Below are 18,288 nucleotides of genomic sequence, written 5' to 3'. Positions count from 1 at the left end.
GGAAAAAGTATTTAAACATGTTCTCCTTGGTCCCAAGAAGGCAAAAGGGAGGTGGGCAGAAGTTGCCAAAGTAGTAAATTTAAGCCAGGAGACAAATTTTTTTTAAAATTTCTTTTTTTGATGGGGGAAGGCAGGGCAATTAGGGTTAAGTGACTTGCCCAAGGCCACAGAGCTAGTATGTCAAGTGTCTGAGGCTGGATTTGAACTCAGGTCCTCCTGACTCCAGGTCCGGTGCTCTACTCATGAGCCACCTAGCTGCCCTGACAAATTTCTTAATGATGCAAAGCATAACAGGCTGTTCCAGGAATCAGTGGATTGCTCATCGCTTAAGGTCTTTAAAAAAAGACCGAAGACTGTTTGTTGGGTATGTTGTAGAAGAAATCCTTCTGGAGGTGCGGACTGGACTAGGTGTCTTCTCAAGTCCCTTCCAATTCTGAAAATATTTGATTTCTCTATTTGGAACAGCTGAGGAAAGTGCCTAGCACAGAATACTACTCAAGACCCAAGTCTGACCCTGCTCTCTTCCACTATGCCGCTCACACCCCACGGACCCTTTCCAGGAGCAGCTGTGTTGCTAAAGGGCCTCTAAAACCAGATATGGTTGGCGTTGCCAGGACTGATTCCCAAGAGGAAGTGGGGAGCATCCACCTTCATTTGCCCACCATATTCCTGTTTAGTCTTGAAGTCACTTATGACTATCTATTATCCACAAAATAACTCATTATCATGCCAGACTGACATTTGCCCAAACCAAGTCAAGCTACAGATAGAGGCCTAATGTGATCCTGTGTACATTCCTCAGTGTACCCCCAACCACTCAGGAACACTGCCCAGAATATCAAGCCTGCATTAGCAAAGACTAGAGGTTCAAGAGAGTTAATTTAAGGGCTTCCAGATCTTCTGCCTCCTACCAGGGTTTTCAGTATGCTAACCCTGCTAGGTACCGTTTGTGGAAAGAGAAGCTAATTGTGTCAGCTTTTAAAACAACAACATAAGCATTTTATTTCCATTAAGCATCTTAGTATCACAATGGAATGATGAGAAAACAATAACAAAAACATAAGTCTTTCTAATCTCTGCAAATAGCAGAGATGTAAAGGGGAAGGGATGGGAGAAAAGGAAGGGTGGGACAGGAGAGAATAGGGAGTGACAGAAGTGCCAGAACAGTTCTGATGTCACATTTCTCCTTCGACAGCCTTGGGAGGAGGGAGTGGGCGCAAGAAGGTGGAATGATGCGAAGGTACAAATGTCTTAAGTTGTCTTTGGCGTTTCTGCCTCATGATTGATATACACATGATCTGCACAGACCACCCACTGAAATCTCCGGACATCACAGAAAGTGCTAAGACCCTAATACCTGACAACAAGACTCTCCGTCCTCTCCAAATGCCCTGGTAACTACAATTGGTGCTAAGACACATCCTGAAGACAGTGCTGGTGAGTCACCGGGGGCTGAGGCAGGAACAAAGGGTTGGGGATGGGAAGTTAGGTTGTAGATGGAGCCCAGGGTGCAAATTCACCAACATGTGTCCATGGTGTGCCCCGAAGAGGTCTGAGAGAAGGGAGGTGGAGGTGGTGGTGGCAGCAGCGGCAGAAGTACAGATCTGTTGGGACAGTAAACAGAATGAAGGTCCAGTGCAGACACTATAGCTTCACTGTGCCAGGGGGCAAACTGTCATTACAAAGTCTGTAGTAGCGCAGGTCATTTACCAGTCGGTGCACATTCTGGGTGAACGATGGCAGGTCCTGAAAGACAGAAAGACACAGCTGTAGCAACCAAGACACCTGTAGGGATATGCCCCATGACTCAAAAAAGGACCTGGTTTATAAATCTATCTAGGGTTCCCTCCCTAGTGTCAGTCAATCTCCATACCCACATTGCTGTTCCCTCTGTGGTCTTGGAATGGTCCAGATCTGTTAAAAGACATTTAGGATCAAGAGGGATTAAAAGCTTTGTCTACAGTTCTCAGTCCACCTTCTGTGAAAAATGAAATATCTTAAGTCATCTAAATGCAATAGATATTAAATATTAAATCTGAAATTTAATCTATAATTTTTGGTTGGATCAGTACAAGTTTCTTAATATTAACATCTCCAAATGCAAGATGCTCATTATAAAAGAAAAGTGAGTTGAAAAATGGGAGTGAGGCCTCTTCAGGTAAAATGGGGTACCAGTTTGAAATTTTAACAACTTAGTTCAGTTTGCTTTCACAGAAGAAACCAGCTACACAAAAATACTACCAAAATAAAAAACCTTCCTGAAAAAAACACCTGTCTTCCCACCTACCTCAGTCTCCCCCTTCACTAAAAAAAAGTCAATAGCCTTGCCCTACTAGTTCCTCCCAAAGAACTAATATGGAGCTAATGAGTGGCTCCTTCCTGAGATAATAGACAAAGCTTTTTAAAGTCAATTTTATCAATATAGATGGAAGAATGAAGAATATTGACAACCAAAAAATTAAACACACAACAGATGCAGGCACACACGCATGCATGCGTGTGAGCACAAAACGTATCACACAAGGAAGAGTCACAGAACTAAAGGTGGAAGGTTATCTAGTGCGACCTTTTCAACTCATGCAAAATTACCTCTATGACATTTCTACTGGGTAGAGAACATGGTTAGAAAACTACACTTAAGTGTTAAAGCTGAAGGAACCAATTGCTAGTGATTTCCTTTCTTGACTGATCCTCAAGAGAAAGGACTCGGGAATTTATTGAATTTAAAAGAGAAAAACAAAGAAAATAGCATTGGAAAGTGATCATCAACAGCTGATGTAATTTAGACTTTGTAAGGGAAAACCCCAGGGGTTTCAGGAAATCTCAGCGTCATTCGCTCAACAAATGTATCTGACAACACTCCACCCTGATTTTCTCCCTTATTTTCACCTAACAGCTCCAGTTTATTCTCACAAGCTAAGAATTACTGCCACACCACCTGACTTGTAGGGACTTAGATCCCCACTGATTGTCCTTGTCTAGATGTGGAAAAACTCCTCTGCCCTGAATTCAATTGGGGAGCTGGGTGAAAATTCCTGATAGCGAGAAGTCCAGGAGTCTATTATTATCATTGCTGATTCCTTCTCACCTGAGGCTTCCCTTGAACAGCTGGGAACCTTCAGTAGGACAAACTAGGTAGTGCAAATCAAAGAACACAGAATTTGGAGGTAAGAGGAATCCCAGTTCTACTACTTACCATCTGTGTGACCCTGAGCAAGTCACTCACTAACTTCTCTGGACCTTAGCCTCCTCATCTATAAAATGAGGGTGTTGAAATAGACGGCCTCTTGGGTCCCTTTCCAACTCCAAATCTGTGATCTTATGCCCAGTAGCCACAGAGAAGATAACCAAAGGAAACAGGTGTGGTGGACTGGCATTTGCATCATAATGAAAATTAAGGACTATTCTCAACAGAGAGGCTTTAGCAACAGTCCAGAGCTGTTATTATAAAACTGCCAGATCCTGAATATTAAAGATAAGATCTCCTTAACTATAAGCCTATTAAGACAACTAAGCAGAGATATGCATAGGATGTAGCCCACAGGAATCTCAATGAGGAAACTGACTGTTCCTCAAAAATAATAGCTATGTCATCCCCTGTGCTGGCTGACAATCACAAGTGGCTATCAAGCATCTTTTTACTGACTCCAACTAGCTCAGAATGTTGATGACCATTTCGAGACTTCTGAAATCAGTTGGAAAGTAAGGAAGAAGAGCCAACAGTCAAAATTTCCCTTATAATTTTTTCCAATAACTAGAGAAGCCTTATGTCATTTGTAGCAAGATTATCACTCAGCCATTTCCTAGGCCCGTTAAGGCAAGAAACACATTTTGATGATTGATTTTGCCATCAAGTATTCAGAGGACATCTACTGACTTCAATATATGCCTAAACAGGGCGGAAACCTCTTTGAAGTCTTTTTTTCTAAGTCTTGTATTTCTGTCTGATGCCTCTCTCACCAAAAAAAAAAAAAAAAAAAAAAAAGTGGGAAACTAGAACACTGAAAATTAATGCCAGTAGGGTGAATTCTAAAAAGCCTCAGCAAGAAATAGCAGAATGGATCACATGTTCTCTATGACAAAGAAGAACAGAGGATCTAAGGGGTAACAAAAAAAATGTGAAAATACGTATAAAACTCAAGGAAAGTGAGAAGAAACTTAACTAAGAAATACAGAAAAACCTCAAGTTTAAGAGCAAAGTGTAAGCCAAACAGCCAGAGAACTCAGAGAAACCTCAAAAAGCTGTGGGAATAAAGAAAGCCAAAGGGTAAAAAAATGGGAGGAGGTTGTTGTAATTTCCTATGTACTATAAATATGTACTCTTCATATCTATCAGACATTAAGAAGAAAAAAGGAAATTCTATTTCTTTATTACATAGGGAAAGAGAGATAAAAAACAGACTGCAATGAAGCAACAAAGGCTTTCCCACAAGAGGTCAATAATTATGATCACATAACTAAAACCAGTCTTGCCAAGGAAGACAAGCTGGAAGTCTGGATAACAATGAATGTAATTAGCTGGTGTGTCCATCAGCCCAAGGCCCAGTTAGCTTGACATGTAGCCTGTGCTGCTAACAAGCAGGGGACTGCAATCTGTTTCCACCTCTAACTTTCCTTTGGCTACTGTCACAATGAAAGGGCTATAGGAAACTGCACAAGACACCTGCCTGGACCTCCTCTTCTTTCTTCAATGGCTCCAGTTCAGAAACAGTCAGGCAACTGGCAAAGGAGGCAGGCAAATACTTCTTTGACCTGCATGGCTACATTAGTTAATACTGTGAAGAATACTGGGAAGACTGATAAAGAATCCTAAGCAAAAGCCAGGATAAGAGACTAATCAGCTAACTTTTAATACCTGGAGAAAGATACAGCTAATCAAGTATTCAATTTTTATATGTTTGGATGACCACAGGATCTGGAGTAAACATCGTAACATTAAGTAATGCAAATTTTATCAGAATAAATAAATGTACACCTACATCGTTTCTGGGAGATATAGGCTAGGTGATCATTTTAGCTTCAGCAATGCTTTTAGACTGGTCCTATAAGACATGTTTGTTGTTTAGATAGAAAAATGAAGATAGCATTTATTCAGCAATTACAATGTGCCAGGCACTGTGCTAACACCAGCACAGTGTGTTCTGCTAAGAACAAAGCCACTTCCAAGCAAAGAATTCTGGAAGTTCAGGAAGTGACCACCCCTAGGTAATGAGCTTCCTACCTAATGTACATCCCAAATTGGTTAGTTGAACTAGGGCAGAAACACTAATCAATTTCATAGAACACTTCCTTCCTCAAAGCCAAAACAAGAGAAAGAGCAAAGTCAAATTAAGTACATGAGACACTGAGAAAATCTAGCGGGTACTACAGAATCACTGGCAAGCTTAGTGTTAGTACAAGCTTAACTATTCAGGTCCTTACCATCCCTGGAATTGGAGTAACACCACCTCCCTCTGATGAACTGGTGCCTCTGGCCATGAGGTTGCCCAAACCCGCCCTTCCCCGTGGCCTGGCCTCTCTGTCCTCTCACCCGATCCATTTTGAAATTCCTCCCCAGAACATTTTTCTGGTTGGAATCCACACCATCACAGCTAGCCAGAAACTCTGGGAGGAAGGCTGCATAGAAGCTGTCAAAGTCAACTGAAGCCATGTTGTAAATGGCAATCCCTATCTCTTCTTGCAGCAGGTCATGTGACTTGTGGACCAGGACTTGAAGCAGCACATTCACAAACTGAAACAGCATGGTGGTCCGAAAGATCTTCTGCAGGCAGAAAAGATGACAGTTTTCAATATACATAGCCACAGTTAGCACCAGGAAACCTCTACTTCTTAGTCCCCCTCAAGCAGGTAGGCAAATGTCAAGCACTTTGTCAAGTACTCAGGAAATTACTAATCTAAGAAAACAAACTCTCCCAGCTGTATGTAACCCAAAGAAAGCATTTCTAGAGGAGGAGCAGAACTTACTTTATGATACAACTTCTGCTTGGTGTTCAGTGTCTCCAGGTAGAAGAGATTTTGTTTAAATAAGTGGATATCAGGCTGGAGAAAAGATTGTCCAAAAGCCTGGGAAATAAAATGTACTTTTATAGAAACAGAAGCAAACATCTCAACAACAGACTGAAACCCCTGTGAAGGGGTTTGTTTAAACCTCACAAGAGAGCTGAAGAGTACAGCATTCTTGTTAAATCTACCTGTGTAACTGTAACTTTCTGGCCACTCCACACCATCCTCTCAGCTCCAATTTCTCCTCAGTATTTCTCACATCTTAATTTTGGTATTAAACTGCCCCCTTTCAGGCAAACATATTAACATTTTTAAAAAATTTATCTATGTTAAATCTCCCTTGTAGAGCATAACCTACTTGAGGACAAGGACTATTTCTTTTTTGTCTCTGTATACCTAGCATAGAGCCTTGCAAAAATTAGTGACTTAATAACTTCTTGATGAATTAAACTGGACTTGTTAAAATGGGATTCGATCGCTTAGTCTATTTAAATAAATTAGCTTCCCCTGATGCCTTGAGGAGCCCCTGAGTCTGCATGCCTATGCTAAAACCCTTATGTTCTACTCAACGAAGACAGCTCTCTTTGGATTGTATGCTTTATGTGCTGTATCTCCCAACCATTACCCTGTAAGGAAGAGTCTTCACAGCTCCTCATCAGGCTAGGCTACCACAACTTATAATTCTTCATAACTTCCTGGCTATGGAAATGGTAGAGATAGTTTGACTCCCCCTAAAATGATGATGAAATAAGGGTTACTCTTTGATGGGAAAGGGAAGCTAATGCGGGGACTTCATCTTAGTAAGACAATACAGGGACTTCCAGGGGTGGGGAACCTGTGGCCTTGAGGCCATATGTGGCCTTCTAGGTTCTTGGGTTCTGCCTTTTAACTGAATCCAAGTTTTTTACAGAACAAATCCTTTTATGAAGGGGATTTGTTCTGTGAAGTTTGGATTCAGTCAACGGGCTACACTTGAGGGCCACATGTGGCCCTGTCCTAGGACCTTTAACACATTGTACCCTTGAACTATGTAAAGCCTCTGGGAATGGGATATTGTGAATCTTATTAAAGAGATGAACTATAGGCCAGGAGGCTGGAGATACTTGTGAGAAGAGGAGTGGCAAGAGGTGGGAGCAGGTTGCAAAGAGACTTATTAAACAATAAAGGAACTTTAAGTAAATCTTGTAAACTTTGCTAGTACCAGACTTGCTGTCTCCTTGGAAGAGATAATTACAAAAAGACAGGAAAGGATTTATGACACATCTTTTGGGGATGGTAACAAGTTAACTTGTAACTTCAATCTAATTCAGAGGAAAAGCTGATTCAATTATAAAACACAGCATAAAATCAGTTAAACTCACACAGCAGAAACTAGAGGTAATACTAATTTTTCTATTTTCAGATATCAATAAAAATATCAACAAAACCAACAAAAATTAAATTAGGCTCATGCTACTGGGTCACACTACAAAGTAGCTGTCAGACCAGGGGTTATTCACCTGCGGTCCATGAACTAATTTTTAAAAATATTTTGATAACTATTTCAGTATAACTGGTTTTCTTCACAACCCCATCTATTTTATTAACTTTGAAACATTATTCTGAGAAAGGGTCCACAGGTTTCAACTCTGTTGAATACTTTCTGACTCTTGCTCTATGCTGAAGAGATCAATTGCAAGGGTTTTCAAATTACCTGCATGATGGCACTGAATTGTACTTCATTTTCCATCTGCTCTTCTGCAACTCCTCTATGGACACTGGCCAGGACACTGGACTTGAAGAAATACCTCCAGTTGTGATGGAGAATCCGGAAAAGTAATTCAAACAATTCGGCCTTCACATCAGGAGAGGGACGCTGGGAAACACAGAAATGCCCTTAAAATCTCTGGCTAGGAGGGAAACTATTCATATCAAAGGCTGCTGAGTTGTCTGGTTACAGTAAGATCACAGCATCTAAGAGATATGTTTCGTGTGCAGCAAAAGGAAAAAAAAACCTCCACTTGAATCCTCAGCTGAAATCAATTAGCAATGCTTTGGCTTAATCGTAGGTCAAATCTGGGCTAGGTTTTGAGAGCCAGTTCAGAATCTTCCTTTTGAAGGAGATGGCAGCAACCTCAACCTAGAATTAATAATCGGTCATGTTCCTATAGCATTTTACAAAGTGCCTTTCTCATGAAAGCCCTGTGAGGTTGGTAAACTTATAAAACTTATTTTTATAAAATAAAAATTTACAAATGAGGACATGAAAGTCTGGACAGGTTAGGTGATTTGCCCAAGGAACTAGAGAAAATCAAAGAGGGAGCTGAGGCTCAAGGGTACAACTTCTAACTCCACTATCCTACAATGCTACTCACTCAAGAGGGTTTCTGAATGGAGAGAGAAATGAGAGCTATTTATTGATTTTTCTGCTTCAAAACCAGCCAAATTGCATTTAACACTCTTACTAAATGCTGCTGTCTCTTTTCTCTTCTCTAGAACACGAATACCTACCTAAGAAAGCTTTTTGGCCTTATGGAATATACTTCTTTTACCTTCTTTATGGAGAGACTCTCATACTTTGCGATACAGAACTACATAGGCATATTCACCATTATCGCTGATGTTGTGTTAATTGCCTTACTGTTACACAGGGGTAAAAAGGAAAGGTCCAGATATAAGACAGGTGTTATAACAAGCACAAGTTAATCTCCAGCTCCTACTATACTTCAACTTAAGGCACTCAAGGTAGAACATGCTCTCTCATACAGGGACACAGCATAACTACCACGTCCAGAGTATCTAGCACTTAAATACACACATACATTCACATTACTTTCTCAATAAGCTGTCCTACCCCTACCCTCACCTTGAGTCCATATTATCTCATCACTCATAATGCAGTATCTCAAGATAATGGAATATTTTATCTTGAGAGTAGGTCTCTGAGGGATTCACATTAATCTACTAAGGCTCAACTAAATCACAGGGCAGAGGCCAGGAATTCTAAGACCATATTGGCTTTAACATACTTAACTCTATCTCAAGGAAGGATACGATTACAGACGTGTGCATAAAAGACGGAAACACAATAGGTGCCTCCAAAACTTAAGCCAGCAAAAGAGTAGAGGTAGCACAAGTTAATAACTAAAAGTTATTAAAATAAAATCTTTCCCAACAATTACCACTGACCCATTCTTTTTTTTTTAACAAAAGTTAAAATGAACTTATTACTCTGCAACTGTTAATTTCCCAATGAATCCTTTCCAGTAGTTAGAGAAACTTGCAAGACAGGTTTCTCACCACTAGAAATGTGAAGAAGGGGTGGTAGGAAGAAAGAACTTTAAGCACTTGGTCTAAAAACTTAAACAAGGTGTCTCCTCACCACCACTACTACTAGCAAGGGGGTCCCCTAGACTATCTGCTCCCAGGTCCTTACCTCAGCTATGATGGGGCACACCTGCTCCATGCACAATGAGATGATGCTTGGAAGGAAAGGCTTGAACACTTGGCCAGGTTCTTGCACTACCACCTGGAGGATCTTCAGAAATTTCTCAACTACCCGACAGCCAGTACTCCCTTCATGAAGGATACTTTCAGCTAACTGTTCTCTAAAGAAATGTGGGTAGGGAAGACAATGAAACAAAGGAAATTCTTATGGCACAAGCCAATACAATTACCAAAGCAGCAAGCAGAAGAATTAAAAACTTCTAATATACTGAGTTACTTTTTATCATGCAAACATTTTTATGGGGCTTGAAGCAGCCACATAAGTATATAACTAACATATCTGCAATTACCTGGTAAACATGTTTAAAAAGGTCTGTATGATCTGTTCTGTAAAAGGCACACCCATCTGTACTCTAAGGCCTTGAAACAGGGTAAGGAAGAAACTCAGCATCTCGTCAGTAACATCTAATAAACACAAAATAAACCAATCAAAGGCACGAAAAAAAGTGGCAAACATGAAGCCCTAAGCTCAATAAACTCTGTTCTACAAACTCTATGGTCAATTCTAAACTCTATGGCCATTTTGCTTGAACTCCTTATGCTGAGAGATATATCCAATGATGCTACTATAAGAAACACTGGGATGGGAAGAAAGATTAAGGGCTGCTGAGGAAATAACTCTGGAATGGTCAAATCTCTGCCTGAACATTCTTTGTAGGAAACGAAGTTCCTCTGGATGCCCAACAAATTTCCTAGTCGATAAATAAGATTATATGGTTTCCAATGTAGACCACGATGTACTCATACTGAGAGAAATGAGCATTTGTGTTAATATATGAGAGGGCTTTACCGATTTCCATCAATGGTCAAAAATCTCTGAGTTTAGGGGTAAGAAGCTAACTGAATGCACGATTCATATTATAGCGACTGAATTTAAAAAAAAAAAGATGAATTACAGAAATGAATTACAGAAAATACTAGTTACACTCCATTTCCTGATGAGAAATTGCCTTCTTCGATACGTTTTTGCCCAGATAACAAACTCTTTGCATATAAGAGACCATCAACAAATATTTGCTGAGATATTCCTGAATTGTTTTCACGTAACATGCAAACTAAGTCCACATGGCTGGCATACTTTCTGCCAGTAGGACTAAAAAGATACTTGCTGAACATCATTTTGAAGACTGTCAAATTGTATAAAGCAGTTTTCCTCTCACAATGGATTCAAATTACTCTCATCTACCTCAATCTCCCATATTAGAGACACTAAGGACTGAAGAAAACTGAAGGTGACAGTGGGTCATGGAAAAAGAAAAGTCCCCATCTGACTCATTACTATGGAACATGACCAATCTGCCTTGTTAGATTTTATACTCTCTGAACCAAATTCACCAAACAGAAAATAATCATTTTCCATGTTGATTCTCATTCCACTTAAATAAGCTGAAGCACTGTACTTGTACTAACCCCATTTTCTTCAAAGGGGTCCTAAGCCCTCATTCTCATCAGCCCCATAAATCACTGAAAGCCTTGGAGCTCATTCATACCTGACTGATGAATAAAAGCTGGAAAGAGGGCCAGTGAGACCTGAACAGATTCTTGCAGCGACTGATAGCAAATCTGGCGAGACTTTGTAGCTTCCCCAGAGATACTTTCCACGATATCTTCTAAGACACTAAGTGTCTGGTGGATAATCACTTTGGCTACAAATCAAGATTAAATTACAAGTCATGATGTGTTCCTAGGACAGACCAAGTAAGGAATATGGGGAAGTGTAAAGAGTTCAGTTATCAGGTATAACACTCACTCAGCAGCCTCTCTATGGGAACAAATCAAGTCTCTATTGACTAGGTATGTATCTTGTAAGACAAATATATTAAACACACACTCAACTGCAATCCATTTCTAAAAACTTACCTGTTAGCTTCTCAGTGCCTGCTCAGCTCATTTGTCTCTGTTGCACCCCACCCACCAAAACACAGTCCACAGGAAAAATACCAAAATTACCCGTAAGGAGGCAGAAACCCAGATATCGACATGAATACAGCGGTAATCAAGTCAATTCAAAAGAGAGGGTAGCTATTTTAGGCAAGAGTACAGTAAACATACATTTATTTTTTTTCTTTCAGATCTACATAACAGCATGGTTCAGAGGATGAGCACTGGCTCCAGAGTCAGAGGAGCTAGGGTCAAATCCTCTCTCTGGGGTTCTCAACCCATATGAACAGACAAATCATTTAATCTCCCTACTTAACCCCCTAAACCCTAGCTTCATCATCTGCAAAATCAGAGTTGGACTAGATGGCCTCTGTGGTCCCTTCCACCTCTACATCCAGTACCTTCAATCCTGGCAGATACTGACGTTCAGCGTATATTCCAGAAATAGATGATCTTACTTGATCCTGGCTATTTATACCTCTAAATTTAGCCTTTGCTAAGTAGATGTTATATAATTCAATAGCTAAAGAGAAAGTGTGAGAAAAGATAAACCCATGAACACTAATCAAGAAATCCATCTCCCTTGAGTTTATCAACTCTCTAGGTTTTTAATCCACAGATCCTCCTTATTCAGACAATTGTGCAGGTAAAATGGTGTGGTAGATAACTCTTCCACTAAACTAGTTGTGTGGATTCAGGGCAAATCCTTTGATCTCTCTGGCTACCAGTTTCCTCCTCCATAAAACACAGATATATCTGTTTCTTCACAGCCTCCAAGTCAATTATATGAATCAAATGAGCACTGACGTAAAAATTTTCTGAAAACTATAAGCACGACATCAGGTCACTATGGTTATTAACCAATAATCTAACACACTTACTATCTTCCAGCTGCATCTTCCTCTGTGGGGCAATGGCACTGGATTTCAGGTGGCGATAGTCTCGGGTCAGAGCTGAAATGAGGCTGGCATGGTTTGTTGAACGCACTGCCCACTGCTGCTCACTTTCTGGGAGGTTTGGCCATGGCAACAGTAGTACATTGGAGAGGGCTCGGCATACCAACACCTGGGCCTAAGAAAGGCAACCATGGACAGCCAATGTATAAAAAAGTATGGGAATCCACAAGCACACACTGACATCAGACTCACACACATGGGACTTCAACAAGTAATGCAAATACATAAAGACTTCATTCTCCTCCTGCCTCTTTGGAATTGTCCAAGTAGGAAATTTTAACTATCATATTCCTAGCTTAAATTATTACTTTCTCTAAGTGGATAACTATATACAATGTTGTTAGCAGATTTTCAAAGAAAATATCCTTTGATTTCCTTGAGTTTGTAGCTAAAGATTCTCATCCCACTCCCCCTGCACCCCAAAATGCTCCAAGTTGTAATAGTTTATTAGATTGAGCCTTCTCATAAGCCTGTCTGAGATCTATCAGTCTCAAAAATCAGACCATGTGTGTTGGTAAGCAAAATGGGCTCTCAGCACTTAGTTCAACCAAGTGTCCTTGAAGAGTTTGGCTTTTGTTTCCTTTGAGTAATTCAGTGTATTTCATTGAGTCTTACTAGGTGCTAAGCCCCAGGCCCAAACCGCTATTAGGTGTAAAATCTATGTGGGTGTGGATTAGTAACTAAGGTGGGGCTAATTAAGGGGAGGTGCTAACTCCAGAGCCAATCATAGGAGACTAAGTTTTGGTCATTCAGATGATGTTTGATGATGTCTGAAATGCTTTAAGAAGAGAAGACAGAGCCATTTGCTCAGGGCTCTCACTCGTGGTGGTGCTGATGCAGAGACTCCGGGCAGCCCATAGCTAAGAGCCCTCCAGCCTGTAACCCAGATGCTGAGACTTTGTTAAACCCTGGTAACTATGTATTGGGATTTGAATCAGACAAGGTCTGTCTGTCAACGTTTGTACTTTCTTTGTATTTTGCTCTGAAGTTCAGGGTGCTGGTCCTTTCCCCTGAGCTAAGTGAATGATATTTGTATGCTGAACTAAAGTAAGCTGGTCAATCCCTTAACGTTGCTTTCCTTACTAAAGCAGATCAAAAGAACCTGTGCTTTTGCAGCATGCTGGTAGCGTTCTTGTTGTTGGGCTTGTGTTGGTCTTTCGCCCCCACAACAGCTGCTAACCAGATTGTTGAAACACCATGGTGTAACATACAGGATGCGTAAAAGACTTTCACATTTGGGATCAAAATAACTGTTTCTGAAGGAGAATGATGCCAAATTTCTCTGTATGAGCCTGTTCCCCAATCAGAACTTTCTAAATAGATTAAGGTTAGGAAGAAAACTAAAATATGATCACCTTAGCAGTTCAACCCAAACAACCTGCAAAAAGTAGTCTTTTAGGGGAAGATATGAAGGTAAATATTTATCTAAAGTTATGGACAAGAGTCCTCACAATCCTGCCAAAGAACTTATCTCAACTCTTACCTTGTCCACAAGTGGCTGAGCAGAGGTATCTGTGATTCTGTTGAATACTTTCTGAACTGCTGGGATGCTGATGAGAAAGACTGGCCGCACTGTAGTGGCTAATGAGACCAGTAAATGGCACGCAGACAAGAGCAACTTTTCCTGTACCTAAGGAAGAATGACAGCACCCAATAATTCCATTTATCAGAACTGGATACAGGGCAGGATGTTAAAAAGAGACACTGTAAGCTCTTTCCTGAACCAAATTTTAATTATAACGTCACAACACAACTCTCAAATCATAAGAAATTCTTCCTCTGTGATTTCTCTTAGATTCTACCCTTCCTCACCATTTCCATTGACTTCACACCTGGACTACTTCAGTAGTCTCTGCCACAAATTTCTGCCTGTTGGAATTCACCCTGAACAAAATAGCCAGGCTCTTTTTCAATCGCCCTTTTTTTATCTTACTCCCTATAAACTTTAAAATAAAATATAAACACTCAGTCATCTCAACTATGCACCAGATTCCCACTCCACCTTACCTCTTGATAGTTTCTCATCAAAATCCCTCTGTTCCAATGAAGCCAAACCTTACAACCCTCATCTTACTCTGTCTGCCTTTAGTCAGGTTAATTTTCCCTGCCTGCAATGACCTTCTCTACGTAGTGCACAACCTCAAAGATGGGGTTCAAAACTCACCTCTCCTCTAAGAAATCTTCTCTAATGTCATCCAAGAATCACTCTCCAGGTTAATGTTTCAACTGCACTCATTTACAATTTATAATTTATTATAACCTATTTATTCTTCTCTGATTCCTGGGCTTTTCCCCCCATTCTCAAATACATTCTCTTAGGTTTTTCTCACAAAATTTAGTACTTATAATGAATTTTACTAATAGTAAGCACTAGATAAGTGCCTGATAATCGACTCAAATGTGGCCTTCTTACATGTCCATAGGGTAATGGGATAGACTGAAAAATCAGTAACTACTGAGTTATTACAAAGAAGCAAAAGACAGTCCCTATACTCCATATTTACAATCATTAGGGGGAGGGGAGAAGCAATAAAACAAATACAATACAGCGATATACATAAAAAAAAAACCAAGAAGTCATTTTATGGTAAGGCCCAAGTAAGTGGCAAAGACAAATAATAAAGGAAGGAAATGTCACGCTTAGCTATGGTGGAAAGAAAAGTTTTCCTAAGGGAGGCCACATTTACATTCAGTTCAGACACTTAAAACACAATCTCAGAATTAGCAGGGATTTGAGAGATCTAGTCCAAAAAATAAGCATATATTTCCTTTAAAACATTTCCCACAATAATCATCTAAACTGAAAATACACTCCATCCAGAGGTAGCCTATTTAATTTCTGAACAGCTCTAACTGCTACGAGAATTTCCCCCCCTAGATTAAGCCAAAAATCATCTCCCTGTCATGGCTACTATAAAATTTAGCCCTCCAATGTCAAGCAAAACAAATCTAATCATAAGTCCTCTTCTACATGACAATCCTTCAAATATAAGAAAGCAAACAAAAAAGACAGCACTTCTGTAACACTCTACCTTCTCAACCCTAAGTCTTCCCTTCTTCAAGCTAAACAATCTCAGTCATTTCAAACGATCCTTCCTATGGCACGCCTTCAAGACTTTTTATTATCACCTTCTAGCTTACTGATCTTCTTCTTAAAATGTGCTAAGACTTGGATACTTCATATGTGACTTGACCAAAAGAAGGTGGGATCTTCACGTTTTCCTTTATCTGGGGGACTTTATATCTACTAATACAGTCTAGCATTCCTTATCGCAATGATGATTCATGTTGATCCTGCAATCCACAGAAACACCCAGGTCTTTCACATAAACTACCACCTAACTATATTTTGCCTATCCAATTCTTGTTTAAGTGCAGGACTTTATATTTATCCCTATTAAATTTGATCTTTTAGATTCAGACCACTGATCCAATCTGTTGGGATCTTTTTGGATCCCAATTTTGTATTTATTTCTCACAGCTTTGTGGTAACAATGCTATGTCATCATTAAGTCCTTGGAAATATAGAACAGAGCCAAAGACAGAAGTAGCTACAGCACTCCACTGGAAATCTACCTTCAGGATAATCCTGATCCATTATTCAATACTAGGGTCTACAAACTCCAACCATGGGCCCACAAAGTCCTGACATAGGGACTTGCAAGGCCCTAGGGTAAGGTAAACTAAGACCCAATTCTTGGTCTCAAGGAGTTTATACTCTAATATCTCAAGATGGATCCTGAAAGATGGATAAAACTTCAAAAGGTAAATACCAGAGATGGGAAAGAATTACAGTTGCCAAGTCCCAGGACATTTTGAGGTAACAGGGACTACCATTTCTTAACCCAGAACAGGAAAAATGACAAGATCTTTCTGGCACCACCCAAGAAAGTATCCTTCTGTTCACTCTACCTCTAATGCTATACTCGTTATTATCCAGTGGGCACCCATTCATTTGGCTTAGTCTAAGGGCATGGGAAGTGGGTGAGAGAAGCAGTCTTGAGCATATTCTCTATTATTTTTGCTGCTACCGTGATGCCACTGCACAACTTCCTCAATCCCTCTACCAGCCTCAAACCAACAACGAAGTTTTAACGAGAGTTTAATAATCCCATAGGAAAAGACGGTCATTTCTAAGCACATTCTAAAATAAAAGCGATACAAGCCAAGAATGAATAGTCAAGACTGAAGTCTTTTATGATAGTCATTAAATACCAACAACTTTGACATTAAAAATAAATATTAATCAAAATCTTATCTCATTTTGTTTCATAGGCTTCATTTGCTTCTACCATAGTTCCTAATACAATGCTTCTACTCTTATAGTAACCACATCTTTATAGAGAGAGAAAGTCTTTTACTGTACCTGTATGCATGAGTTTGTTTTTAAGAGAACATTCCTAATGCCAAAAGTCTATTAACTGAACATTTTCCATCTGTGATTATACTTCCTTGATTACATTTTATCACGCTTTCCTTCAGCGGAAAAAATGTTTACTGGATAAATATGAATTTAGGAGCAAAAGTTCTGAGAACAATAAATCCAATTCCTTATATCCAGCTGTCAAATCCAATTAACAGATATTTACTGGAAAATGTGCAATGCTAAACTAAACACAGGCCCTTCCTACCTGTACTCCTTTTTTAAAAAAAATATAAGATGCTTTTGCAGAAATCTTAAAATAGACCGCTCAAGACTAAATAATGACTGTAGGTGGATCATACTATCCTGAGCATGAACATACTGCTGCCTTTCCCTGTTCAGACATTAGCAGAGACTAGCAGAGGAGGTGAAGGCCAACAAGAAGATACAGGCCTCAACAGGCAGTATAGGCTACTTGTAGAAAAAACACCAGGGTAAGAAAACCTGACTTTCATCCTTGGCTCTCCCAAACACGAGCTCTGAGACCCAGGGGAGAGTACTTAACCTGAATAACACTACCTTGTTACCTTACTGGATTGTTCTGAACAAAGTACCTATAAGCTATAAAATGTTATATACATAAATGTAAGGACCCATGTATCTGGGTCAAATGCGCAAGTGCACACACACAGGTGTTCAACATAAGCATTTATTGAAATTACTGGCCTTCTGCAAAAGTTTTTGACCCTTCCACATAGAAAGTGGATTTTAAAATAATATTTTATTGACTCCCAACCCTGAGCCAAAACTGGCTCTCTCTGTTTCAATACCTTGGAACTAATAAGAGGTGTGACTGCTTCCATGGCAGTGGAGACCAGCGAGATGAACTGTTGTGGGTTCTGTCGATGAGCTTCACTATAAAATTGTGCTAACCAATGAGAGTAAGCCTGGAGTGCTGCCAGGGACTGAGCATGACTGAGAAAAGAGAAAGAAGACTACATTTTAAAGCTTATGGTAATAATCTATCACCAACTAAATAGTTTTCTTGTGGGACAGGAATTCTATCGACCTTCTATTTTACAAAAGTAGCATTAAAATCTATTTTCAAAACATGTGACAGAGACAGAGGTAATCTGTTACCTTTTCATGTAGCACCAAATAAATGAAAAATGCTGGACCCTTTACAGTGTAATAATCAAGAAAAGGTAAAATTACAAAGAAATATAATATAACTTGTAAAAAAATGTATAATGTTCAGAATTACTAGCTTAATTTCACATTAACAGTTGTAGCCCAGCTATTCAATATTATTAATTAACAATTAAAATCAGCTTTCATTACAGTTCCTAAGTGGCAGGTGTTTAAAGGAACCTTACTAAGGCACAAAAATAGAAAGAAAATTCTGGAGTTCAGAATTCCTCCCAGCTAGATGATATATTTTAGAAGATGGCACCAGGTTTACTTTCTCCAGATTTTGCATTGTGCCTTATTAAAGTTAAATGATTATGAACAAATGAAAGAGAAATAAAAAGTATTATTATGTCCTCCTCCAGAAAGTGGAGGTAGTGGTAAAACCCACTAAACAAAAGAGGCTTTAAA

The 18,288-nt window shown here is 39.6% G+C and overlaps 1 protein-coding gene across 2 annotated transcripts in view; it reads right to left on the bottom strand.

The window, feature by feature from the left end:
• Positions 1-976: 976 nt before the first annotated feature.
• XPO6 (exportin 6) overlaps positions 977-18,288 on the bottom strand; it is a 127,026-nt gene continuing 109,714 nt past the window's right edge. For both annotated transcript variants that reach the window (XM_036737805.1, XM_036737806.1), the window contains 10 exons: positions 17,520-17,664; positions 13,810-13,956; positions 12,252-12,441; positions 10,980-11,135; positions 9,780-9,894; positions 9,419-9,590; positions 7,697-7,858; positions 5,965-6,063; positions 5,531-5,761; positions 977-1,746 (listed from right to left, as the gene is read on the bottom strand). In XM_036737805.1, the coding sequence (XP_036593700.1) occupies positions 1,645-1,746; positions 5,531-5,761; positions 5,965-6,063; positions 7,697-7,858; positions 9,419-9,590; positions 9,780-9,894; positions 10,980-11,135; positions 12,252-12,441; positions 13,810-13,956; positions 17,520-17,664 (1,519 nt within the window). In that variant the 3' untranslated portion in view covers positions 977-1,644. The remainder of the gene's footprint in view (positions 1,747-5,530; positions 5,762-5,964; positions 6,064-7,696; positions 7,859-9,418; positions 9,591-9,779; positions 9,895-10,979; positions 11,136-12,251; positions 12,442-13,809; positions 13,957-17,519; positions 17,665-18,288) is intronic.

The sequence above is a fragment of the Trichosurus vulpecula genome, chromosome 9 (assembly GCF_011100635.1).
Source record: "Trichosurus vulpecula isolate mTriVul1 chromosome 9, mTriVul1.pri, whole genome shotgun sequence".
Classification (NCBI taxonomy): Eukaryota; Metazoa; Chordata; class Mammalia; order Diprotodontia; family Phalangeridae; genus Trichosurus; species Trichosurus vulpecula.
Note: the sequence above shows the minus strand (reverse complement) of the source record. Positions and strands in the feature narration are given on the sequence as shown.